Here is a 27,594-nt window from a genome sequence, read left to right on the forward strand (position 1 = left end):
TTAAGCCTCTAAATCAAATGTTACAGTTTCATCTTGTGTCTGGTGTGCTGTAGTGTGGGCCGTTACACAGTGCAGACACAGAATCAGTACCTGGCTTGTTCCTTTAATTTCTTATGGGTTTTGCAGTGAACTTTCCACCTCCAGACACTATCTGGAACTGAACTATGCTGCTCCAGCAACATCAGCAGTGCAGCCAGTCGATCTGCAGAACATCATGTCAGTAATCAACACATCAGTTAAATAAATACAAACAACAATTCCACTACCAGTGGTGCATTAGTCTCGTAATATTAAAAAAAACTGGCTATATTTTTAACACAAAATTAATTTGTATTTCCTCAAAATAAGATTCCCAGTTTTATGTGTTAAGTGGGACATGTGAAAGAAAAAATGTTCCACTACAATAACCTAAAAATACACTCAGCTGAATACTGCTTTTTTAATCCTGACCTACCGGGAGTGATGAAGTCTGGATTGAGGACTAAATCGTCTGAAATGATGCAGCCTCCAGAGACAAAAAGCTCATTGTAGCTGTTGTTCCTGATGTCGTCCAGTGTATCGATTCCCAAAAACACCACAGAGGCCTGTCGCTTCAGAGACACCAGACCAGGGATCTGATGTGTATGCAAACACATAAAATCTTCTGTTAGTCATCCAGTAAATCTGTCCAGCATGGAAAACCACAAGGGTTTGTTTGTTTGGTTTGTGGAGTGACAGAGAGTGACTACTGGACACAATTACAACATCTGGCAACTGAAGAAACTAAGTAGCATAACAGCTAGCATAGTTAGTGAGGAAGTGAGGAAGCCGGCTCAAAGATGCTCAGAAAAAAATAAGGTTGGATCTGCCTGTTGGCTCATAGAACAGCTGACACACACCATGCAACACAGAACTGACCCTCTGTGGACCTTTGAGTGAAGTCAGAAGTTGTTAAACAGATTATCCAGACGTACCTTGTGTATGTGTCCAGCTATGTCTTTGTTCTTAATGATGACCAGCAGTTTGTTGTTACAGTTTTCTTGGTTCAGAAAGGCCACAGGACTCTGCTCCGAGTTACCCTGCTTCAACAGGTATTCCTACAACATGAGAGTACATGTAATAATTATACATCATTAAGGGCTGACTTTTAAAATGTATTTTTTAAAGAGATACACGATCGAAGCAAAACTAGATGTCACATGAATCTCAGCCATTACATTCCAGTTTGGACTGATCCCTTCAGGTTACCTTGACATCTTCGTGGACCTGGTCCCCTGGCTCAGTGCTGTGGAGGTAGAACTGCAGGGAGTTTCTCTTGACGTCTTTGATGATTTTCACCAGGCTGTTGAACACCTCTGGCTGCAGCTGGCTGATCAGGGAGCTCAGAGCAGCTGCTGGGGGAGCGGGGCCTGTGGCAGACCCGGGCACAGACACAGGAGCCAGATTCGAGACTGACTCAGAGGAGTGTGACAGTTCTATCAAGGGCTTAGAGACGCCGCCGAACCCGGACAAAGTCACCTCACAGTCTTTACCCCCAAGAACACTCCCACCTTCTACACCAGGGGTAAAATGTACAGTCCTGGTAATGCTGTTGTCTTGTGTTTGTCTGATGTCATGAGCGACTGTTCTACTGATCTCTGAAGAGTGACTTGACAGTGGATCCCAGTGGGACTGTGGGGAGCTGGTAGAAGGAAGGATGAGGACGGAAGTGTTGTAGACAGAACCAGACACAGAGGTAGGAACAGATAAAGTGACATGAGACGGTGCGGGGATCCTGTTGTTTGCAGTATCAGAAATCTGACTGGTGGTTGGATGTGGCAGAAACACTTCAACTCCTCTGGAGAGTGCAGGGTTTTGACTGAGTGAACCATTGACATCAGCAGCTGTAAGTTCACAACCGGAACCATCATCGTCTCTGGTAGTATTAGCTGCTCGAATGCTAGACACAAAATCACTAACTTTGCTCGCCAACATGGCATCAGCATCAGGCCGGCTGGTGCTGGGCTTATGGCTCAGACAGCTGTCATCAAACTCTATCAGCATGCTGTTAATGCGGTCCTGTAGTGAGCTAACGTAGTCCTGGACCGGGGGGCAGGGGTTGTAGAAAGACACATACTGTGAAAACTGAGATATGAGGGCCTGTGGGAGTGTGTGCTTGGGTGCAGTGGTTTCTGTGTTGGAGGTGGAGTGGGGGGACTGTGGGAAGCTGTAATGGATGCTCTCCTCTTGCAAGAGGAGCTCCATCTTAGAAGAGAAGTCTGCCAGACGTTTGTCTACAATGCTGTCGAGACCAGAGGGAGGTAAGGAGACAGGCAAAGAAAACAAAGAGCCACCTCCAAGTTCCTTCACCTCTCCTTTTTTCTCATTATCACTTGATTCCACAAGCATCATTTCCACCAACTCCCCCTCCTCCACCTCCTCCTCGGCTCTCTTTCCCTTGTTGGCCTCCTCTTCCCGTTGTTTTTGCACTTTCTCAAATGAGTGAGTTTCTCTTTCCTCTTCTAAAGGTTCTGCCTGTACCTCCTTCACATCAGCCGCTTCCCCCTTTGCATCTTTCTTCCCTCGCTCAGTGGGTGGTGGTGAGGAGCTCGTCCTCCTCTCTACAGCTGGAGGGACAGACGGCTGAATGGATGCAGAAACTGGCGGCTCTTCTTTCTTCTTTTCTGCCCCCTGAGGTTTCTCTTCTCTGTCTGTGGACACTCCTGCAGAAGGCAGACTATGTTAGATCGGAAACACAAAAGATGCATTCTGGGTACAACAAAACACGTCCTGAGTGCTATGGCATTATTTATAGTGAAGTGCAGAATGTGGTCAAGGCCTAATACGAATAAGAAACTCAGCAGGTGAAATGTAAAGGATTTGAGGCAAGTTGAAGCTGTTCTTGAGACACTTAAACACATCTTGGGTTGGTTCTCGCCATAACTTGTCACTTATCATGTTAAATGTTTAAGTCCAGTAAATGTAAAGCTACTTATACACAGTAAACAAAACAAAACCTGTTCATTCTACAACCATTGGTGCCACAGAACACCTGAAGTTTATGTGCATACGTACATCACACAGTGAAACCTAAAGCTGGGGTAGGCAGTTTGAAAATACACCCTCCTCTTGAAGATCTCCCCTCTTGGTCGTAAGCCCCTCCCACCAGACTAATGATTCTTTTAAATCATTCTGATCATTACTGTTAACGTGATGCTGTTATATAGCTAAAATTCAATGAAAATTACCGTCCTATTTTCTTAGTGAACTCGTGGGCCTGTGAAGCCCTTTGAGTTGACACACTGTGATTCGAGAATCTAGCTTGCTACATAAGCATGGAGCTAAATTAGTCACAGGCAACAGCCTTGGACGTGCACGCACATCTGCATTTACAAAAGCCTGAAAACAGAGCTTAGCAGAAAGTGCAGTAGTCTGGTCTTCTCTTAGTCCACTTGAATGACAATAAGCTGAGACTTATTATGAGATTTTTGCCCTATGACACACACACACACACAAAAAAAATTCTGCCTACCCCAGCATTAAGAGCTTGTCTTATATAACAAACCAAATTGAGGCCGTTGCAGTCATCACTTAACTATAAGCTAAAGGATAACAAAATCAATTCAGCACTGAAAAGCATAAGGTCAGAAAACACAGAACTGCAACAACCACAAATCTGTGTCTACTTTCTTTCTGACAGGCTTCAGCAAACACTGCAACTGGAAATAAATGTGGGTGAACTGTAAAATGGCAAATATCCATGACATGGCAGAAAAACAGTGGGTGGCATTAAAGTCTAAAACTTCAACAGGTGCAACAGGTAGAGCCAGAGACCAGCTGAGTGTGGGTGAGGTTACCTGCAACCTCCCTGGAGGCTGTGCGGGTTAACTGCTCCTTGTTAGCACCACTGTGATCCTTGTTAAACGGTCTGAGCTTGTTAGGCTCCTCGGGCTGGCACCGTGAGGAGGAGGGGGGGCCGCCAACCCGAAGAGATGGGCATTGGGAAGGAGAAGGGGGAGGGCTGGGCTGTGGAGACGGGCATTGGGAGGGAGAGGGAGGAGGGCTCGGCTCAGGGGACGGGCACTGAGACGGGGAGGGGGGCGGACTGGGCTCTGGAGACGGGCACTGGGAGGGTGAAGGCGGAGGGCTGGGGTCGGGTGATGGGCACTGGGAGGGGGAGCGAGGAGGGCTGGGCTCAGGGGATGGGCACTGGAAGGGGGAGGGAGGAGGGCTTCGCTCAGGAGACGGGGTGGGGCTCTTCCTGGGAGGTTTGGTTGTTGTGGTGATGCATGTTGCTGGGGTGAGATGCTGGAAGCGAGGGTCCTGAGGGATGTTTCTGTCTCTGTGGGTGTACCTCGGTGAACACAGACCTGCAGACAGAGATGAAGTTTGAGTCTGAGGTAGCATTTTGCCCACTGGCCACTTCAGTAAACTATTTTAACAACAAAATTAAAAAAAATTCAAAACACATCTGTATTACACTGTATGAACACTGAACAAACACTTTCCTAAAAGGTAACGGGTCACAACAGGCTACAAAACTGAAAATCATCTCATCTTTTATGCTATGAAATTGAAGATACCGAAGAGAATTTTGATGAATAAAACTTGTGCATTAGAGGAGGTGTTAAAATTAGTACCACCTTATCTATATTAAAAGTTCAACGTGTAGGATTTAGGGGGGTATATCGTCAAAAACTGAATGTAATATAATAAATATGTTTTCAATAGTGTATAATGACCTGAAAATAAGGTGACAACTATTAGGATGTTTTTAACGTATATCCTGGCTAGACAGACAGACAGACAGACAGACCTGTAATGGGAATGAGGACCCACGGGATCTCCCCCTCTTCCTCCTCCTCCTCTTCGTATGCTCTCCTCCCCAGCCCCCCTCCTCTACCTCCATGGTGATTCATCTCCCCGCTGTGGGAGCTGGGACTGAAACCCTCCAAACTGCTGACGCTGCCCGCCGTCTGCTCCTACACACACACACAGACACACACGTTTCATTAACTTTATCTGCTCCATTTCGAGAATTTATTTTAGAACCTTCTGACCTAGTACTAAAGAGGGTCTAGAAAGTGAAGAAGCATAACTATTTCTATTAGCAAAGAAACTCAAATTACAGTACATGTCAAATGAGTTACATTCAATGGGAGATTTACACAAAATGTAATAAGTGATGCAATAAATTCATCCTTTTTTTTCATGTAATGCCTTGTACGATGTAGCTACGTCTATTAGCACCTGTACTTTTGCAAGACAATACACAATGCTCCCTCTGGGATAAAAAATAAAGTGATAATAACATTATTAGCTTGGTTGTGTTAGCTTAACTAACAAACACAAAGACCTCAAAAGATGTTGTAGAGAGTAACTGCTCATTAATCTATATTATTTCATGTTCATATTAGACTCAGCTGATCTTAGGAAGTATTTTTTACACGGAATGAGGACTGTTTGCTCCAAGTCTTACAGTGTCATCACACTATGAAGAAATCACTTAATGGCCGGTATAGTACATATAAGCATCAGGCTTTCGTTCCACCAAACAGTCTGGTTAGTTCAGTTCAGTTCATTACACATTAGTATGGTTATTTTTGCGTTTCCATTGTCACAAGCTGTGGATGGTGACAACAAGCCTGTTTTTTCGTTACCCCTGAAATAAATAAATGAACTGAACTGTTTTAAAATAGCCTAATTAAGCCCTTCAATACATGAACTTTGAATGAGCACAAATTCAATCATACCAATACATGAAACAACTTCTAATATAACCTTTCACAAGAAAAAGATCTTTTAAAAAATAATCGCCTTTAAAAGCCTTTTTACTATATATACACATATACAACAAATTTCTCTTTTCAACAGCTGTACTTTTTAAAGTTCCTCACCAAAAAATACATTTTACAAGATCAAACTGAACACATCATGAGAACATATTAATTTACCTTCACTTGATACATTTTTTTTCAACTGAATAGAGCTTGAACACATCATAATGTCACTAAATGCAACCTCTGTGAGCAGTTAGTTGCGGCCACTGGCTACTTAGAGCTAACGCTAGCTAGCTCTCCTCCTGCTGATTTTAACGCTGATTCGTTGTTAACAATGTAGCATTATCAGTAAATGATGGGCCACGTCCTCTGACACAACAATAGTGAGTTAACTGCGTCTTTTTGCTCCGAAAGAATCCTGAGGAAGATCTTTGTTTGTCCTAATGTCATCTTACTTGCTGATAGTCCCATGGCAGTCAACTAGGGGGATATCAGCCTGCGGATAAATTGGTGCATCCCTAATTGGTACAGTATTAAGATAGTGTTGATCTCATGAAATCTCTCTGCAGGAAAGGAGTTGATTAGCCATTGCGCTTATCCAAGTATGTCAGGAGGAAATATTTGAATCCAAGAATGACAATCTATCTTTCCTTGATCAATTTCAGGGAGTGTGTTCCATAACTGGGACATTTCTCTTCAAACAGGCAACAGCAGCTCAACAATATGGAAATAACATGTCACAGGCTCCAAGGTGACTGTCCCAAACCACTGACCTTAGTACGCATCTTTACAAAAGTTTGTAAAAAAACAAAAGACACTACAAAGCTAAAATATCTGCCAGTAACAAATATTTACTTCAGTTACCTCCAGCTCCTCCTGCTTCCTCAGGTCAATGTCGACGTTGGTGGGAAGACCCAGCTTGGTGGCCAACCTATCAAATGGAGAGCTATCCCTGTGCACCTCCTCCTGCACTTCAAACTGGCTCTGATTGGCTGTTCCCCGGGCAGCCTGGGTCAGAGCTGTCATCGGGCAGAGAAACATTCACTCAGTTTTCAAAACATCATCATAACAAATGATTTCACAGTCTCCTTGTACTGTTTTGATGCAACACGACCAACTGAACTAAGAGAGATGGATCACTCCCAGAAAGGAAAGGGCTACTGCAGCGATAAAGAAAAAAGATGTTGAGTGAACAAACTAGTAGAAAAGACCAAAAAGAAGATGAAGAAAAAGTTAAAGGCTCCACAGGTGTTACAGCAGATACTGTATGTAGTCTGGCAGAAAGTCCTAGTATCTAGTCACCTGTTAGCAGACCCAGAAGCTTAGCAGCTAATTCAGATCCATCTTCCCTCAGATCAACGTCCTTCAAACCCACCGAGCCAATCACAGACGCAAGAGAGCCAGGAGAGGCGGGGACTTGACTTCCCCCAGCTACGAGCCAAAAGCAGAGAGAGAACATGTCAGTAAAGCAACACATCAGCCACCCACTGCAAGATGAATGATAAAATACAAAGAGGCAGCAACACACTGGACAGTAGAGACATTCTGACCTGATCAATAAATACTGAGAGCCAATCCGGGCATAAATTAGCTGGCTCAGGTTTGGATGTTAGCTGTTGCTGCTGTGTTAGCTCATGCTAACTAGAGCTCGTGGGACAGGCTAGACAAGGTCGGCCTTGGACAGAAACTGTACAGGTTTACGTAGGGTGAGGCCGGACCTTTTGAGCCTGATCAGAGCTCTAGGGCTCAACAGGCAGATATTGACTGTTTTCCAGGATGACAGTGGCTCTAGAGATGGCAGCAACAGAAAGTTTGCTTATCTGGTGGGGGGTCAGCATGGTCCAGGATAAGAACCCTTGATATGACTTTGTACTGGTTAATTTGGTCAATGCGTTAAAGCTACCGAGAACCAATACCCAGCCCTAACGGGTGAAGCAGCACGTATTTTAGCCTACCTAAAAATATCAATATAATTCTTATTTTCTCGGCTTTACCTTGACATCAGACAGTCCTTTAAAGGGGAACTAATGTTTTTTTCAACCTGGGCCCTATTTTCCGATCTACTTTTGTCTAAATGAGTGATAGGATGTTCAATATTTGACATTTCTCCAGTACGACGCTAGGGCTGACCTGCCTGCAGCCCGTGAGCGCGTGCTATATTAAATAATAGGGCACTCAGACAACATCAAACAACATGAAAATATGTCCACTTAAAGTGTATTTTTTTCACACAAATAGGCTCGGAGTGTTAGTATAATTATCCGACAACATAACGGAATGGAGAAATGAACGTCTGTGTTTACCATAACCTGGATTCGGACATGTTCCTCTGCCCGTTGCTGCTCCCTCTCTCTCCTTGTTTGCTCTTCAGTTTCAATGAGCCCTGCCTCCGTGTACGTCCGTGTACTCCATGTTCAAATAAATACGGGCGGTCATCAAATTCAAATGGCTCATCCAGATCCAGTTGGTCAAAATCGGGTAAAAATTCGGACATGTTTGTTGTGGCAAGTCAAAACACTCACTCAGAGAGAAAAAGTCCGGCTCTGAAATGTCACGTCTCGCAAGATTTGAGTTGTTGCAGGAGGTTACCGCTGGAGTGGCCTTACAAACGCGAGGAGGTACTCTGTTTGGAGTAGTCATGGCTGAATTTTTACCCGATTTTGAACAACTGGATCTGGATGAGCCATTTGAATTTGATGACTGCCCGTATTTATTTGAACACGGAGTACATGGACGTACACTGACGAGGAGAGAGGGGGAGCAGCAACAGGCAGAGGAACATGTCTGAATCCAGCTAAAGGTAAACACAGACGTTCATTTCTCCTTTCTGTTATGTTGTCGGATAATTATACTAACAATCCGAGCCTATCTGTGTGAAAAAAATTCACTTTTAGTGAACATATTTTGACGTTGTTTGACGCTGTCTGAGTGCCCTATTATTTAATATAACATAGTAACTGCAACTGTACTGATCCACTGATATTAAGATGTCGGGGAACTAATAATAACCTAGCACCGTGTGAAAGAGTTTTGCCAGGACAACTGTTCTGACTCTTCATGCGTGTGTGTGTGTGTGTGTGTGTAAAAGAGGAACTCAATAAATAATGTAATGGTTTTCATGAAGCTATGGAGAAATACTATCTGCTGACGTGTGAAAAACGTGTGTCAAACGGTCATACATCCCGTCATGCAGTGAGGTGATGGTGTTAAAATCTGTCCTCTGAGGAGGGACTGCCCCTCGTCAGTGATATCTGTGTAATGCTGGTGATGGCTCTCGCTTGCAAGCAACAAGATCAAGAACCTCAGAGAAATACTGTGTGTGACAAATTACTGACTCTCACCAAATCTAGACAGAGACTGGTTAAAATTTACACAGCAGGAGACACCTGAATTTACTGAAAACCTCCCAGATCCACATGCTTAAAGGTATAATATGTAGTTTTTCCACATAAAAATGTCTAAAAACGACTAAACCAATATTATATGTTTTGTTTAGTTGTGTACTTTGATTATCAGAAATATTTCCAACAATTTTTCAAACCCAGATAAATATGAAATATTAATAAAAGTTACGGACCGTGTCATTAGGTCGTAATGGCGACGTAACTCCAGTTACCATAGCCATTAAATGAAGGAGAAGAAGAAGCGGCAGACCGGATGAGACGTCAGAGAATGAACGTTACTGTTGCTAGGCTAAGCTAACTCGTCATGGATCATGATTATGCACTGACGGTTGCTGCACCTTCTGACACCGAAGCTGTCCCGGTAAACAAGCCGGTTAAACGGAAATGTACGGGTCAACCAATCGATCCCAGAAGAATTTGGGATAAGAAGAGAGCTAAATCAAGGATAAATATTGGTGTGGCCTTTCTGAGATGGAGAGAGCTTTGTGAAAATCTAGGACTACAATTCGACGCCGACCTTGCGTGTGTTCTACTAGACAGGTAAGCAAACATCTGGCTGATGTTATCGAAATATTAATCATTTCCACCAGTGTACTGCAAGCACTGCTGTCTGCCGGGGCACCAGCGCTCCGGCCAGCGGCCTCCGTTGCGGAGCGGTGTGGAGCAGAGGCTGGCTAACCACAACATCTAACGATAGGTTTCTATAATGCTGAGCTGATGCCGGTAAATGAACTGCATTCATAAAAGAGGCAGAGGAATAGCTAAACATAAGACGCACTGAGCAAGAGAGAGCAGCAGAGAGGGAGAAGCCATCGCTAACTGTAAAGCTAAGTAAGATCTGTATCTGTTATATGACTACAACTCCCATGATCCCACGCTACTTTGTGACATCATCCAACTCCGTCTTCTGTTACTGTTTTGGTTTGAGACCCCTAGCAGCAGAAAATTACGTATTGCACGTTTAAAATATCTTTACAGTCAATTTATGATTTCGTGATTCCAATTGTGTTTACTATTATTTTTCTATACTGGTGTATTTTGTACATGTCTATTGCATGTCTGTCCATCCAGGGAAAGAGATCCCTTCTCTGTTGTTCTTCCTAAAGTTTCTTCCATTTTTCCCTGGTAATGGAGGAAATTTTTCCTTATCTGAATTGAGGGTCTGAGGACAGAGGGTGTCGTATGCTGTACAGATTGTAAAGACTCTTGAGGCACATTTGTGATTTGTGGTATTGGATTGTATAAATAAAACTGACTTGACATCCATTTCTGACCACATATCTGAGTCTGGGTCCAAGTGAAGTAGTCAAAATATTATTTGCCCCGACACTTTCTCCAGCTTTTTCCTGACATACAGTACAGGCCAAAAGTTTGGACACACCTTCTCATTCAATGCATTTTCTTTATTTTCATGACTATTTACATTGTAGATTCTCACTGAAGGCATCAAAACTATGAATGAACACATGTGGAGTTATGTACTTAACAAAAAAAGGTGAAATAACTGAAAACATGTTTTATATTCTAGTTTCTTCAAAATAGCCACCCTTTGCTCTGATTACTGCTTTGCACACTCTTGGCATTCTCTCCATGAGCTTCAAGAGGTAGTCACCTGAAATGGTTTCCACTTCACAGGTGTGCCTTATCAGGGTTAATTAGTGGAATTTCTTGCTTTATCAATGGGGTTGGGACCATCAGTTGTGTTGTGCAGAAGTCAGGTTAATACACAGCTGACAGCCCTATTGGACAACTGTTAAAATTCATATTATGGCAAGAACCAGTCAGCTAACTAAAGAACAACGAGTGGCCATCATTACTTTAAGAAATGAAGGTCAGTCAGTCCGGAAAATTGCAAAAACTTTAAATGTGTCCCCAAGTGGAGTCGCAAAAACCATCAAGCACTACAACGAAACTGGCACACATGAGGACCGACCCAGGAAAGGAAGACCAAGAGTCACCTCTGCTTCTGAGGATAAGTTCATCCGAGTCACCAGCCTCAGAAATCGCAAGTTAACAGCAGCTCAGATCAGAGACCAGATGAATGCCACACAGAGTTCTAGCAGCAGACCCATCTCTAGAAAAACTGTTAAAAGGAGACTGCGCCATTCAGGCCTTCATGGTCAAATAGCTGCTAGGAAATCACTGCTAAGGAGAGGCAACAAGCAGAAGAGATTTGTTTGGGCCAAGAAACACAAGGAATGGACATTAGACCAGTGGAAATCTGTGCTTTGGTCTGATGAGTCCAAATTTGAGATCTTTGGTTCCAACCGCCGTGTCTTTGTGAGACGCAGAAAAGGTGAACGGATGGATTCCACATGCCTGGTTCCCACTGTGAAGCATGGAGGAGGAGGTCTGATGGTGTGGGGGTGTTTTGCTGGTGACACTGTTGGGGATTTATTCAAAATTGAAGGCACACTGAACCAGCATGGCTACCACAGCATCCTGCAGCGACATGCCATCCCATCCGGTTTGCATTTAGTTGGACGATCATTTATTTTTCAACAGGACAATGACCCCAAACACACCTCCAGGCTGTGTAAGGGCTATTTGACCAAGAAGGAGAGTGATGGAGTGCTGCGGCAGATGACCTGGCCTCCACAGTCACCGGACCTGAACCCAATCCAGATGGTTTGGGGTGAGCTGGACCGCAGAGTGAAGGCAAAGGGGCCAACAAGTGCTAAACACCTCTGGGAACTCCTTCAAGACTGTTGGAAAACCATTTCAGGTGACTACCTCTTGAAGCTCATGGAGAGAATGCCAAGAGTGTGCAAAGCAGTAATCAGAGCAAAGGGTGGCTATTTTGAAGAAACTAGAATATAAAACATGTTTTCAGTTATTTCACCTTTTTTTGTTAAGTACATAACTCCACATGTGTTCATTCATAGTTTTGATGCCTTCAGTGAGAATCTACAATGTAAATAGTCATGAAAATAAAGAAAACGCATTGAATGAGAAGGTGTGTCCAAACTTTTGGCCTGTACTGTATCCCCAGGTATTCACAGGCTAGACAAGATGTGTGGCCCTTACAATAGATTCTGGGTCAGTCCAAGTCTCCTCTCAGTTGGAAATGTTTTGGGTCCTCCCAAGGGGATTACTGGGTCCCCCCAGTAGTTATGTACATTATATATGTATATTACACCAGAGGTCTAAATGTGCACACTAAGTGTGTAAGTGTGTGTTTGTAGGCATGTTCAGTATGCACTGTCATATATTTGAAACTGCTCGTGCCTTTGCAGACATGAGCAGGTGACAAAGCTTAAAAGGATAGTTCTGATTTTATGAAGTGGGGCTGTATGAGGTACTTATCCGTAGTCAGCGTATCAAATGCAGTACACATCTGTCGGCATGCTCCCTGTTTGGAGAAGCAGCAGGAGAGCCAAAATTGAAGCTAAGCAAAGTACTGCTGTGGACGGGGTAAGCAGCACAACATATTTTAGCCACCTGAAAAAAGTCCCAACCAAAAAAAATCCATATAATTTTAATTGTGTATTACTTTTAGAATATTTTCATTACTTTACCTTGCTGTCAGACAGTCCTTTAACTAACATAATAACTGCAATTGTGCTGATACACTGATATGAAGATGCCAGGCAACTAATACTAACTTACAGTTGCACAGCTGCTGGTCTATCGCTTCTTCGATCACTTAGTTAGTTTGTATTAATATATGACTTTGGTGAACCCGAACTAAAGTCAGACAATAACAAGAACAAAACTGATCAAGGCAGCAGTAGACCAACAGCCTGTGTGTTCAGTGATGTGAAATCACTGTTTTTTGCTTTTAAGAGAGCAATATAATGGCTTTAGCTCCCAATTGTAAAGCAGTGAATATACTCTAAATATACTGTGCACATAAAAGAATGAACCATTTTTTATTAGGTAGGACTTTTTTCAGTTAGCTATGCTACGTTTTGTTGCCGACCTCCACAACAGTACCAAGCTCAACTTCTGTGTCAGACTCCAGCTTGCCTCTCCAAACTGGGGGACGCACCGACCGCCATCTACTTTACATAATACAATGCCTATGGATAAGTATCTTTAACAGCCCTGCTTCAAAAGATCCAAACTATCCCTTTAAGTGTCTTAGATCCTCATGGCTACATGGATGTGCAAAAAATACTTTGACCTTTACTCTCACTAAAGAAGGGACCAAGAGGATACTTGAACTCCTTCACTTGGGGCAGCAACTTGCTTGTGATGTGAGGATAGCTCATCCCTGACCTCAAAGGTCAGGTCCCAAAAGCTTAGTGTACATAGCTAGGGATCAATCCACCAAGAACTGCTGACATCACCTGCCACATGACTAGCAGAAAACCCCCAGTGACGCATGTTGCTCAAAAGAGAAAATAAGCCTCTTGTCTCCTCACCTGGAATCTTGCTGTGTCTTCCGGGTTCTTGTGATGCCTTCAGGAACTTAAGTGCCCTCTCTGCCGTCTCCTGTTCCAGTTTCCTTTTCCTCCCTGGTACCTTCATCCCTCCTCCTCCTTCCTCCCTCCGCACCTCGTTCTCTGCATTCCTCTTACAGGTCAAGACCAGGTCAATCAGCTGCTGCATCTGTGTGACAGAAAACATCTTTGAGTTCCCTCTGGGCTGAAAGGCCAAGATGACAACATAAATATATCACAAGAGAATTTAGCGTTTCTAAATAGTTGGCACTACACCACACTGACACCATGTAGGTAAAGAAATCTTTTCCACACTGTTTTGGTAGTTGTGGTCACCCAAATGTCAGTTTTCACCTTTTGATTGTTGGTCTGTCCGTCTCCAGCTTTGCTGGTCGCCTCCTTTCCCGTCGCCTCTCTCTGGTCTCCACAGTTCTTCCTGAGTCTTGCCTGCCGAGGGTCCTCAGGACCAGAGTGCTCGTCCACCATCTGCTTGGCCCGGGCCATTGACAGCAGATAGAGGGCAGGGCTGTACAGGTAGGAGTGCAGATAGCTGTCCATGTTCAACCGGTGGTGTTTAGGAGCAGGAAACGGCTTTCCTTCCTCATCCAGCTTGGATTCATACTCGCCCATCGGGTACTGTCGGACCTGGAGAGCAAAGACAGAAATTTGTGCTTTAATGTGATGAGGAATGATTAGTAGAAACAGACACAGAACACAATACATATAGAGTAATTACACGCCAAAAGTATGTGGACACCCCTACAATTTCCAAAATAAAGAATATAATTTAAGGAGACGTTAGTCGTACATTGCCACTATTCAGTCCGGTGAGGTATTCCCGTGCATGGTGCTCCACACCGACAGACAGCTCAGGAGGAGGGTTGGCGCGAGCCTTGACTAGGGCGTGGTGCAACGCTGGCGTGAACTTGTTCAGCATCACCATGTTACCAGACATCCCCTCTGGGGCATCATGGGACGAGGAGGCACACCTTGATGCTATAGGGAAATAATAAAAACACAACATCAATATTTACATTAAAGCTTCAGTTTATGATTACTGTTGGTGTTGTTCATCCTCCACAGTTGATTCCGTTGTGCTTATTAAAGCTGCACTAATTAATGTTAAAGCTATAGTGCGTAATTTCTACAGGTCCGTAAATGGCCGTTTCACCCAAGCCACTACTAGAGGAGATGACACAATGCTGATTAAGCCGATCGGCTACTCTAACATTACGTGGTATTTTTCTATATATATAATTTTTAGTATGCTTGTCGACCAGCGACATTCCACGCTGGCGCACAGGAAATGCTTTCTCACAACAAGAAGGGAGGGGGAGGAAGAGCGGAAAGTGTCATAGCAAGAGGTAGAGCGCAGGTAGAAAGAGAAAGCAACATGGTGGAGAAGCGGCCGAGACACGGCTCAGAAGTGGATCCTACCACAAAGAAAAAGCCTGGATGTTCGGCTGAAGGTCTATTAGCAAAGAAGGAAAGTGACCGACGGAGAATGCAAACAAGGATTTGTATTGGTGTCGCTTTCCCTCGGTAGAGAGCCCTGAAGGAAGAAATTGGGCTGAGGGCAGACACGGATGTTGCCTTGCTGCTGTTGGATAAGTAAGTGACTTGGTTTATAATTATATTATGAGTAGTATGTGTTGCTGTTACATGTACTGGACCTAGTACTTTGTTATTTTCTTGGAAATGGTGCTATGAACATAATGTAATGTTAGCGTTGTGTACGCGGTGTGAAGCGAGTGTTACTCTGTGTACACGGTGTGTGGCCACTGGCAAGTGTTATTCTGTGTACGGTGTGTGGCAACTGGCGAGTGTTACTCTGTGTACGGTGTGTGGAGACTGGCGAGTGTTACTCTGTGTACACGGTGTGTGGCGACTGGCGAGTGTTACTCTGTGTACGGTGTGTGGCAACTGGCGAGTGTTACTCTGTGTACAGTGTGTGGCGACTGGCAAGTGTTACTCTGTGTACACGGTGTGTGACGACTGGCGAGTGTTACTCTGTGTACACTGTGTGTGGTGAGTGTTACTCTGTGTACATGGAAGTGCCGCCGGCTTATTAGTTGTAATAACACATTATCCGCTGGGAGGCGACAGAAGTTACGCACTATAGCTTTAATATCACAGAGGGTCAACTGACTATGTGATTCCACGAGTCCATCCTGGATCTGCTCCTCTCTTACGTTTGTCAGTATATCTCACCTAAAACTAGTAACTTGTTTGCACTCAAATGACGCCCTCTTACTGTCCAACACTACGGTTCACACTGAAATAGACAAACTGGCATTTATTGTCATTTGAATTTGGTAATGAAGGAAAGATCACAGGTGCCAACTAGCTCTCTTGGTAGAGCAAGTGACCCATGTACAAAAGCTGTGTCCTTGCCGCAGCGGCCCTGGGTTCCCCCTCTCTCTCCCCTTTCATGTTATATCTGTACTATCACATAAAGGCAAAAAAGCCCCCAAAAATGTATTTAAAGTAAAGATCAGGACAGCACTGCAATTTGCATTTTTAATACGGATGGACGTTTCAGGCAAGATGCCCTTCTTCAGCAGGTACTCAATGTCACAAACAATGTACACAGGTGGGGCTAATTAAAGGTGATCACACTCAACACACAACAAGTACATCCCAGCAACAGGAGCCACAACTTTTCATGGCACAGAATCTTGTGGACTTGAGCACTGAAACATGAAAAAACACTAATATATTCCCTTCATAAAAAACAACCAAATGAAATCTCCTAAATCATCCCATTGAGGATGAGGGTATCAAGGAAATGTATCCAATATGTCTCCCTTCAGAGAACAATTCTGTCTTTATCACCACCCTGCCATGACATTTTCAATGTCTCAGAGCCCATGTAATGAAGTTCACTCAAGCTGTGGTTCTGACGAATGAACTGCCTGGCCAAAGATGATTTATCATCATAATGATAAACAGAATACTTATATTCACAGACCCTGTTTTTTTACTAATTTTTTCCAAACGCAAAACAAATTACACGGACATTTTAGCAGATGAACCACAAATTTAGCGTTATGCGTGATTGTGCCTCTAACCTTGGCGTCAACACCAAACTGAGGATGAGTGAATGGATTACCCTTGATCACAGAATAACAATGTATACAATTATGACATGGAAATGAATATGCAGTTTGGAAAACAGTGTAAATGAATCACCCATCCACCCACCCAGCAGCCCCTGTGTTACTCACTGGATTTGGCCAGATCTTTGGACTCTGGGAAGACAAACAAGGCCTGAAGACACCTCTTCCAGCTCTCTCCTCTCTCTGAAATACAAAAACACTATTGTTATTCTCAGTATTATGTTGTAGTTCATTCTTCTATGCCTCATACCTGCTTCATAAAAACATGATATCAAACTTTTCTAGTTGAATTTTTGTGAACACTTCATTGACATACGTAACAATATTATTTTTGTAGAGAAAATATTTAATAAAAATAATTTGAAGTGTGCACTGCAAGTAGTGGCTGCCGTGACAGACAAAGGCATCAGAGCTTAATCAACCTCTGACCCTATCTGTCCCATGTCATACCTGTGGGTGTGGCCATCTGAACGCTGGATATCAGGATGAGGAAGCCTCTGTCTGTAAGCGGAGTCACCAGAACCTGAAGAGAGACAAAAGCCATTCAACAATAACTCTCTCATTTCCTATCTTTCCTCTCCTTTTTTCTTCTTCCTTCTTTCCTTTTTTTGTGTGACGTTGTCACAACACTCCTCCAACAGTTTGTCATCCTACTGACGCCTCTGCTGTTAAAAGCTTAGCAAGCATTAACTTATAGCTTTTCACAAATATTCTCCAGAAAATGCGCTACTCTACTCTGTCTAATCTTTCTAAACGCTTTCTGTTAGGAGGACATAATCACCTGTGGAAGATATTTACAATTGTAACTATCTTTGAGACTGTGACACAAAAACTTTAAATTCTCAAATAAAAGTGCATTAACAGTAGCTTAACACCAATTAAAAAACAGCAAAGTACAATTAACTGCGAATGATTAGTGACAGACAACTTAATTGAAAAAAATAATTTACATCATGGAAAAGGAACCAAGACAACAGGTAAACATGAAGAAACTCTTGAGTTTGCATTAACAAGGGAACAGGGAATTAGGAATAAAGGGCCGCCTTTAACAAAAAACAGTTTCAAATAAAGGCACACTTGTCTCTGCCACTGAGGGAAATAAAAGCCCAATCTTAATATTTACGCCATGTTTACAGACGTCACATTGTTTTTTTAAATGTCTTCTGCGTACTGTACATGAGATCCTGTCATCTCTCTACACTGCAGCTGATTTACAATATCAAAGCAGGCCAAACCCACCACTCTCTTTATCTCCATCTCATGCAGCAGTCTCGTCACGCTGGTCGAAGACCGATTTCTGTCAGTCACCTCCAGAAGACTGCAGCAATGGCCGTCCTTCACAACTACACACAATAAAACACATAAAATCTTTTTCAATTTCTGTTTTAGTTTGATGATACCAATATTTAGACAGTGAAACTAATAAAGCAATACAAACAGCTTTCACACACTGTGCTTATTGTGCTTTCACACAGGATGTTTAATGATGGTATGAATGCAGTTTCAGTATGCTGATTACTTCAAATTGAAATCAGCAAACAGTCAACTTCAAAGACAATGAACATCAACACAGGAAGCAACACCTATTTGTAACTCAGTGCAAACGTATGAGCATCAAGTGAGTCCCATCTGCTGCATCCTGGTGTGAAATGTAGCATCACTCTGAGGGTAAATTTGGCTTTACCTTCCTGGCTGCTGCTGTAGAGGTTGTAAGAGAGCAGGTCGGCAGGCAGGAGCTTCGTCACCTGGTCGAGCCTCATCAACCAACCGATTTCCAGCTTCTCTGGTCTGAAGGAGACACGTGGTACACACAGAGCATTTTTAAATTTTGAGGATGCATTTGTTTAACGCAGGATAAAGCAGAATCCTGTACTGAAGTAACTAATAACAAACTAGCTCTAGTTCTAGTCATCCACAAAAAAAAAAAAGAAATCAGGGGAAGCATCATAGATCATCCTCCTTCAAACAGCAATTCTGGTAGTACTTCAGACCAACTTTTAGGGTGACCATTGTAAAGGTTTGTGGTGTGGGGTTGATCAAATCTACACCGCCATCCTCGTTCCAACTGTCCAAAAACACTAAACAAGAAACAATGACCGATTAAACACTTTAAATCACCTCATGTCTTCTGTAGAAGTTGAACTCGAAAATGCTTCGACTTTAGTGATGCTGTAATAATCATAATAATCATAAACTTAAGTCTAAGAATTCATTCCTAGGTTTCTTATTTGTTCACTTGTTTTTAATGACTTTTTAATTTGGAGTAAAGTTACAGCCTTAGTAATTAAGTTTTAATCAGTGGTTTTTACATTATTGTTATGCCTAGTGCTTATTCTATTTTATTCTATTGACTTTTATTTAATGGATTTTAACATTTTATTGTTGTACTTTTGAGGCTCGCAAAATTTAATATTAAGTTGTATTATCATTATTATCATGATAATTATTATCATAATTATCATTACTGTAATTATTTTGTCTGTGTTGTTTGTGGGGACTTTGAGATCTGTCTTACAGTGTGCAAATGGTAAATGGACTGCATTTACATAGGGCTTTTCTGGTTCACACACACACATTCGTACACAGGGGACCTGATGTGCCACCTGCTCTTCAGAGACATGTGGTGTGTGTGTAAACATTCACACGCCACACACAATTTGGAGTTCAACCCAGGACACGTCAACATGTAGACAGCAAGGAGATCAAACTATAGACTTTCTGACTGGCAGGCAACCACTGTAACCTCCTGAGCTACAGCCGCCCCCTGATGTCATACACTAATGGTTTTTACACAAAGTTACTTCCCATTAAATTAACCAAATGTGCTGCTAACAGCTTCCATCACAGAGTTTAACCTGTGTTTTCTCCGTATATCTAAAATCAAAGGCGGCAGCTATGTTAAAAGGCAAAGACAGGTTGATAAACTGTGGAACTGTCTATCAACTGAAATGAAAATACAACACAATTTTAATGTTTTCAATAGAGTTATTAAATCATGGCTAAATGAGAAACAACATTATTCTCACACTTCATATTACAGTAGACACACCACTATGTATTTTGCATATTGCAAATAGATTTGTGTGTGTATCCTTGGGTATCGATTTGCATGTCTTTATATATGGATTTGTGAATGTATTTTGTCTGTGTATCTGCGTATGTATTTTTGTGGGTGTATTTATGGATGTAATTTCTTTTATTTTCACAATTTAACTTTTAAAAAGCCTCCTGTTCACAGGTGTTGCCAATGAGTGATTTGCTACTAACACGAAACCCAGGAAATCTATGTCTTGTGCATAAATGTGCAATTCTAATGTTACTGTGATGTCCATATCAATTAAACTAAACTCCATCCATCCCGCACCTTCTCAGCTGCAGAAACTATCATCCACGCCTTCATCACCTCCCGTTTGGACTACTGCAACAGTCTACTCTATGGCGCATCTTCAAAAACCCTCAATAAGATCATTTGTATCCAAAACTCTGCTGCTCGGCTACTCACCCACCCTTGCACCCGTGACCACATCACCACCGTTCTCCATAAGCTCCACTGACTCCCCATCCCCAAGAGAATCCACTTCAAAATCCTCCTCCTAACATACAAAGCACTCAATAACCAGGCCCCACTCTACCTGTCTGAGCTCCTCCATCATCACTCTCCCACCCGCACACTCCGCTCTGCCGATGCCAACCTCCTGTCCCACCCCACCCGGACCAAGCACAAATCCTGGGGGGACAGGGCCTTCTCCATCACTGCTCCCACCCTCTGGAACTCACACCCCAGACTCCCCCTCTCTCTACGTATTCAAAAAAATCACTCAAGACTCACCTGTTGCTGCTTACAATCACTGACAGTTTCTTCTCACATCCCCTATTTGTTCTCTTGCTTGTCTGTTTTTTTTGTGTGTGTGTCATGTCCCTTAATTTGTAAAGTGTCTTTGACTGCCATAAAAAGCACTATATAAGTATAATGTATTATTATTATTATTAATAAACTAAAAAAGAGCCTTGAGTGGAATCAGGGAAACAAAGCAACTGTTCTCATCAACACTTCCTGCAGCTGCTTCACAATAAAAGCCTCACACAGAGAAGACTTAATTCAGTAGGTACTTACCCAGCTAAATAAGGCTGAACTTTTCATTTCTGACGGAGCAATGCTAGCTTTCTGATTCTGAAAATACAACCCATTCCTACCTCTGTACTGGACACAGGTAAGTTTGATTTAACCATGTCATGTGTGACTATGGATCACAGCAAACAGTCATATTCTACAGTATTACAAATTTAACAAGTCGGGAAGGTCATTTCAGTACTCACAGTCTGTGGGGCAGGAGTGGAGGAGAGAAGGAGCGAAGGGAGATCTGGAAGAGAACCCGGTCACCTTTCACCAAATCTCCGGTCCACACTGTGAACTGAGCACGCTCTGACACAAAGAGAGAGAGACGACAGCTCATCAGCACTGGTGTCAGATTCAGGGCAAGAAGGGAAAAACAGCACTTCCTATAATGTCCTATATTTGAGCTGTAAGTGTGAACCAGCTTATTTAAGGTCTGTTGTGATTAAATGGAAAAAAAGGAGACTCACCTTTACTCCCCTCTGCTGATTGGCTGTTCAACCTGTCCATCAAACACAGCAAAGAAAACGTCAGTTCTGATACTGAGTGATGAAATCAAGATTGTAACTCATGCAGCATTTAGTTTGTCCACAACCTTTAATTTAAATCTGAATAACCATGTAAAGGAAGTTTGAGCCGATTTCCAACAAACTCTGTCATTTACATTACTGCTGTTTTACAAAGCATATCATCATGATCTCCTTCTGCCACACAGAAGCAATCCAATAAATCTATTTCTTTTCTTTTCTTTTTTTTAAAAATATTTTTTTGGGCATTTTTTGCCTTTAATGGACAGGACAGTTAAGTGTGAAAGGGGGAGAGAGAGAGAGGGGATGACATGCAGCAAAGGGCCACAGGCTGGACTCGAACCCAGGCCGCTGCGGAAACAGCCTTGTACATGGGGCGCCTGCTCTACCACTAAGCCACTGACGCCCCATAAATCTATTTCTTGTTATTGATGACCGAAGATAGAGAAGTTTCTTTAAATAAAAAAAATTGCATTAAAAAATTAACAGAAAAATTTCTTTCTATGTCTCCATTTATTTGTGGGGGGAAAAAATGATAAATCATCACATAAAAACGTGACAATAATTGGCCAAAACATACATAAACACTGATATTATCCTGCAAGACTTGCTTGGATGAGTGGTTCTCGAGATTCATTTTAAACTTTAACTAGTTCTTCATACCTGATGGGGGCCAGAGGTTTGCTGGGGAGTGAGGAGTCTTTTCCTTTAAAGTGGAAGGAGACAACAGCATATGGGCAAACCTGGCGAGGCCGCTCCCGCAGCTCGTCGAATGAATACTCGTAGAAGTATTGCTGAAATGAACAAGAGGGCAGACAGTGTTGAAAGACCTGCTTTACTTCTTTGAAATCACACAACACAAACTTTATATCCAAAGCCTAATAATAACAACAGAAAAAGTGCTGTTGATAACTGTTAAACCATTTTAATAATGACTTTATGTTCTACAGATCAAATCTGATGCAACACTGCATCATTATTTCTGTCCAAATGTAATAATGTCCAGGGGGGATAACTGTGTATTTAATAACGGTTTCTATGAGACTTGTTCTGAGCTCACAGTTGCAAAGATGTTATTCCCTTACTGTGTGTGTTGGTGTGTGTGTATGTGTGTGTGTGTGTGTGTGTGTGTATTTACCTGCGTGAGTTCGAAGGCGCGGAAGGAGGTGAGCGATGTGACTTTACTGGAGTTCTTAGAGATGTGGCTGTCAAAGCGAGGCGTTGGATCTAAAAGGTTCTTCATGTTTTCATAGATACTCTTTACTTTTCCCTGAAACCAAAAACAGACACAACAAGAAGATTTTACTATTTCTATCACTACAAACTAAGTACAGAAAAATAGATTTATAACACGGTCATTGATACAAAGCACCTGACTGCAGGATCAGCTGATGATTCAAATGTTGAGATAATTATCATATCTAGTGTATCTCGTGGACGTTATGTAGTGAGCTAGATAAAAATCAAAAGACCAGTACTAATACCAGTACCCTATATGGGTATGGGTTGTAGCTGCTGTGGTAGTGGGCCAATCACACCGTGCATAAAATCGAAAAATGCTTGCGGTGGTTGGCTGTGAGCAAAACCATACATATTTTCAGTTTTTTCTAAATCTGGCACAAAAAGGATCGAATGTCGGTATCGTTGGACGGGAGAGGTGTTCATACTACTCGGTACTGGGTTATTTCTTGATACCTTAAAGGTGTCGAGTACTGATACCCCGCCCTACTTGTGTATTCCCATTATCCCCAAAGGCACCATGACAAGTACAACTGATGGTCACACGCTGCAGTCATACACTCTTAAGACAGAAAAAATGTACATTTTTAATGACAAATAAAGGCATGACCTGAGCAATGACAAACTATTCTCTTCTAATGATCAATCCCTAGTTTCATATCGATGTAGGATGCAAATCCTCTTCCTCTTTTTACATCACTGGATCTATGCTCGGCTGCACAGACTGAGAGGAAGTCACATTAGATTGGAAAAGGTAGAAAGTTGAAAATGTTTCAACTGCTCCTCCCCACGCGGAGATGGTGACCACCCACAGACTGTAAAAATAATGGACGCAGCTACCATGACGTCATCAAGTGGTTTGTGAACTCCTGTTTTAAAGCTTCGAATTCAGCATTTCAACTGTCGCCATCTTGGTTTTATGGAGCCCAAAGTGGAAGGCAAACTGTAGGAGACCTCGCCAGCCTCATCAATCTCATAAAACGTACGCAGGAGAACACTATTTTCTAATTCTATAGATTTTATCATCAGCAAGTGCTCGGTTGTGGTGGAGGCAGACGATGTAGCAGAGCTCAGGGGGGTGAGTTCAATTCCAACATTAACCAGCTCATCCAGTTTGTCAGTAACTGAAGAGGGGTAAGGCAAGGGAGAGAGGAGAGTGAAGGAATTAGGAGACTGATCAGCACGCTGACATTGGGGCCGTGGTGTTTTGTCTTCGCGGCTGAGGCTGCTAAGTGTCATTAAGCATCATCTCAGGTCTGGCCGATCAGTGTGGCACACTCAGTTCTTTAAGATGCCGACATCCCAGAGAGAGTCTACTAAACCTGTAGATCCCCGTGCTGAGTGCTGGCTGTGGTCCACTAATAAAACAAGCTCTCAGCAAACATCACTGGCCCCCACATGTAGAATGATTTAGTTAACTTTAGGTGTCAGTTGAGTTTCTCTTTATGTAGGAATATGGTTATAAGAGGGAGTAAAGTTAATCTACATTTTGCTAACAGGTAAATGGAGGTATAAAGTATTGAGTTTAGTGGTAGGTTTATAGATTTGTGGACTTTCACACAGAAGAATTGACTCATTTTGATAAAAAAAAAAAATACATCAAAAGAGGGAAAAATATAAATCAAATAAAATGCTTGTTGCAAATACAATCTCAATTATCTAATTTAAGACTATTTAATGACCTTTAAAGGCTAATATTTCTAAAATTAAATTATAAGATTATAAGATATTTTTAGGGACATGCAGACACCCTGCTTCCCCGTGTGTTCCTTTCTTGCCATTTTCAGTTGTCTCAGTCTCTTCGTAATATGTCCTTGTCCTTTCTTATCATCTCACTTTCTGTCTGATGGGGATTTGTTCATGGTTATAATCAGGTTTATAGCTGTATCATCGGGGTGACTGCCTTTAGTCAGCTGCCAAATTCCCAGGATCAAAGTTGGCTGAACTGAATCCATAAATTCTGCCCTCTGTGGGAGTACAATGTGCAGTCTGTGAACGTCATTGATGTGGATGAGCACACAGGCATGGTGACACTGCTGTCATTAGTCCATTTGGGATTTATGCCCCTTTGCTGAACCTCATACCTTATTCCTGTAGTCTAACACAATCTAAAATACATTAGTAAACACAAACAACTGTCCTAAATCCAAAACCTAGAGCACTAAAACTCAAAATTGTCCTTTCATCAGCTATGAAGTCTGGAGCTGCTCCATAGACAATGAATGGTGAAAGATGGTCTAGATGACACAGAGAGCAGCCAGGGAAATGTTCTGAGAATATGGGTACATTTTCTGTTTCAAAACTACGCTCATTTGGATGTAAAAAAGAAAATCATTCCGTGGGCCCACAGTCACTGTCTATGAAGCAGCTCCAGACTTTATACCCTATGACATCAAAAGTTTGAGACTGACTTCACTGGTTTCTGGCTTTGAGAAAGAGCATCGTCACAAATATTGATTAAACACCCAAGGCCATAAAAAGAACATATTTGAATTCTTAATTTAGTTGGTATTCCCCTTTAAGAAGGTGTTAGGGAACTGAAAGTCGATGATGTCAACCCAGAGTTTCTGTCATAAATGATCCTCCTAATGAATGTTCAAACTTAAAAAAAAAAACAATCCTCCAAATGTTTAGTTGTGACAAGGAGCCACTTTATAATCCCTGTATCTAAAAGAATAATAAAGGTAGCTCAAATCAAAGCTACATGAAAACAAAGCAGAGTGCAGGAGAAAAGAGCAGCTGCACTACAGCAAAGCAAGGCTATTGGGGAGATTGCACATGCGCAGTAACATCTGGTCAGCACTTACTCACTGTCACCCTCCAGAATCGCAGCTCAAGTTACACTGCGCATGTGCAGTCCCCCCATGTTTGACCCCGTGTCTCAGCCTTCTATTGAATAGCCTTGCAGCAAAGCAGGAAACAGAAACTCTTGTTACATCACACGCTTCCTGCCATTGACAGGTGAGCTGACTGTGATGATGATGACCAACACCAGCTAGCTGATTTACCTTCATCACTTTGAAGATGATGATCTCCCCTGTGAATCCAGGAGTTATGGGGTTATTCTGAAGCAGGTCTGAGTACCTGGACAGATACACTCCTACAGACACACACACACACACACACACACACACACACACACACACACACACACACCAACAAAGAATAACAAAATTAAGATCAAAGGTGATTTTCTTTCCACCTAACACTTCACTCATTCTTTGTGTCGATAAAAGACCAATTCAACAAAGTAGGTTGATTTTAGTGCTGCCTGTGTTCACTAGAAATTACACACTCAGGTCTTGTGACCTCTAATTTCAGCATGCAGGAAAAAGCTCAGAATAAACAATAAATTAATGGGAAAGGTAAAAAATGATAATGCAGTGTTATTTTCTTTGTTTGTATCAGCATGTCTCTGTTCACGCCTACCTTTAGTGGGGTTTCCCAGCACTGTGATCCAGGTCTGACCCACGAACAGCCCCTTCTCACAGAGTGAGTGCAGCTACAACACAAATTATTTTTAAAAAATCAGGAATGCGATTAGACAGGTGCTTGTCTAATTAAGACCTCTCCCTCTCCAGCAATCAACAACTCAGCTCACTGTTAATCTCACCTTTGCAGTATCAGCCAACAGGAAACAGTAGCTCTCCTCCAGCTCCTTGTCTGTCCTCCCGTCTGCCTTCATCTCCTTCCTCTTCTCCACAAACTGAAACACACACACCATGAAGACACTAGAAAGGGATCCAGAGAGTAGAGACCTCCAACGAGGCCAACAGTCCAGTCTGGATTTATTTCCAAAACTATAAGAATTGTGTCAAAATGTGGTTGTGCCTAGCTGAAGCCTCGTCATCTCAGCGGTGCATTTGTTAAATGTAAAATGGAAATAGAAGAAAAGGCGGTCCAAGGCACTCTGGCAATTACACTGAACAAAAATATAAACGCAACACTTTTGTTTTTGCTCCCATTTTTCATGAGCTGAACTCAAAGATCTAAAACATTTTCTATACACACAAAAGACCATTTCCCTCAAATATTGTTCACAAATCTGTCTAAATCTGTGTTAGTGAGCACTTCTCCTTTGCCGAGATAATCCATCCCACCTCACAGGTGTGGCATATCAAGATGCTGATTAGACAGCATGATTATTGCACAGGTGTGCCTTAGGCTGGCCACAATAAAAGGCCACTCTAAAATGTTCAGTTTTATCACACAGCACAATGCCACAGATGTTGCAAGTTTTGAGGGAGTGTGCAATTGGCATGCTGACTGCAGGAATGTCCACCAGAGCTGTTGCCCATGAATTGAATGTTCATTTCTCTTCCATAAGCCGTCTCCAAAGGCGTTTCAGACAATTTGGCAGTACATCCAACCAGCCTCACAACCGCAGACCAGGTGTAACCACACCAGCCCAGGACCTCCACATCCAGCATGTTCACCTCCAAGATCGTCTGAGACCAGCCACCCGGACAGCTGCTGCAACAATCGGTTTGCATAACCAAAGAATTTCTGCACAAACTGTCAGACACCATCTCAGGGAAGCTCATCTGCATGCTGGTCGTCCTCATCGGGGTCTCGACCTGACTGCAGTTCGTCGTCGTAACCGACTTGAGTGGGCAAATGCTCATATTCGATGGCGTCTGGCACGTTGGAGAGGTGTTCTCTTCACAAATGAATCCCGGTTTTCACTGTTCAGGGCAGATGGCAGACAGCGTGTGTGGCGTCGTGTGGGTGAGCGGTTTGCTGACGTCAACTTTGTGGATCGAGTGGGCCATGGTGGCGGTGGGGTTATGGTATGGGCAGGCGTATGTTATGGACGACGAACACAGGTGCATTTTATTGATGGCATTTTGAATGCACAGAGATACCGTGACGAGATCCTGAGGCCCATTGTTGTGCCATTCATCCACGACCATCACCTCATGTTGCAGCATGATAATGCACGGCCCCATGTTGCAAGGGTCTGTACACAATTCCTGGAAGCTGAAAACATCCCAGTTCTTGCATGGCCAGCACACTCACCGGACATGTCACCCATTGAGCATGTTTGGTATGCTCTGGATCGGCGTAC

At 42.7% G+C, this 27,594-nt stretch overlaps 1 protein-coding gene across 4 annotated transcripts in view; it reads right to left on the reverse strand.

Moving 5' to 3' along the window:
* tasora (transcription activation suppressor a) overlaps nt 1-27,594 on the reverse strand; it is a 47,141-nt gene that overhangs the window by 13,285 nt on the left and 6,262 nt on the right. For 3 of the 4 annotated variants that reach the window (XM_033626192.2, XM_033626190.2, XM_033626189.2), the window contains exons 3-24: nt 26,140-26,232; nt 25,956-26,028; nt 25,535-25,626; nt 22,426-22,557; nt 21,951-22,081; nt 21,231-21,262; nt 20,964-21,069; nt 18,331-18,434; nt 17,886-17,989; nt 17,097-17,169; nt 16,755-16,829; nt 14,336-14,523; nt 13,882-14,172; nt 13,510-13,696; nt 7,041-7,169; nt 6,603-6,757; nt 4,775-4,940; nt 3,816-4,328; nt 1,228-2,681; nt 954-1,076; nt 455-614; nt 91-202 (exon numbers count right to left, since the gene is read on the reverse strand). In XM_033626192.2, the coding sequence (XP_033482083.1) occupies nt 91-202; nt 455-614; nt 954-1,076; nt 1,228-2,681; nt 3,816-4,328; nt 4,775-4,940; nt 6,603-6,757; nt 7,041-7,169; nt 13,510-13,696; nt 13,882-14,172; nt 14,336-14,523; nt 16,755-16,829; nt 17,097-17,169; nt 17,886-17,989; nt 18,331-18,434; nt 20,964-21,069; nt 21,231-21,262; nt 21,951-22,081; nt 22,426-22,557; nt 25,535-25,626; nt 25,956-26,028; nt 26,140-26,232 (4,493 nt within the window). The remainder of the gene's footprint in view (nt 1-90; nt 203-454; nt 615-953; nt 1,077-1,227; nt 2,682-3,815; nt 4,329-4,774; nt 4,941-6,602; nt 6,758-7,040; nt 7,170-13,509; nt 13,697-13,881; nt 14,173-14,335; nt 14,524-16,754; nt 16,830-17,096; nt 17,170-17,885; nt 17,990-18,330; nt 18,435-20,963; nt 21,070-21,230; nt 21,263-21,950; nt 22,082-22,425; nt 22,558-25,534; nt 25,627-25,955; nt 26,029-26,139; nt 26,233-27,594) is intronic. The other variant, XM_033626191.2, reaches the window with a different exon arrangement.

The sequence above is a fragment of the Epinephelus lanceolatus genome, chromosome 1 (assembly GCF_041903045.1).
Source record: "Epinephelus lanceolatus isolate andai-2023 chromosome 1, ASM4190304v1, whole genome shotgun sequence".
Taxonomy (NCBI): domain Eukaryota; kingdom Metazoa; phylum Chordata; class Actinopteri; order Perciformes; family Serranidae; genus Epinephelus; species Epinephelus lanceolatus.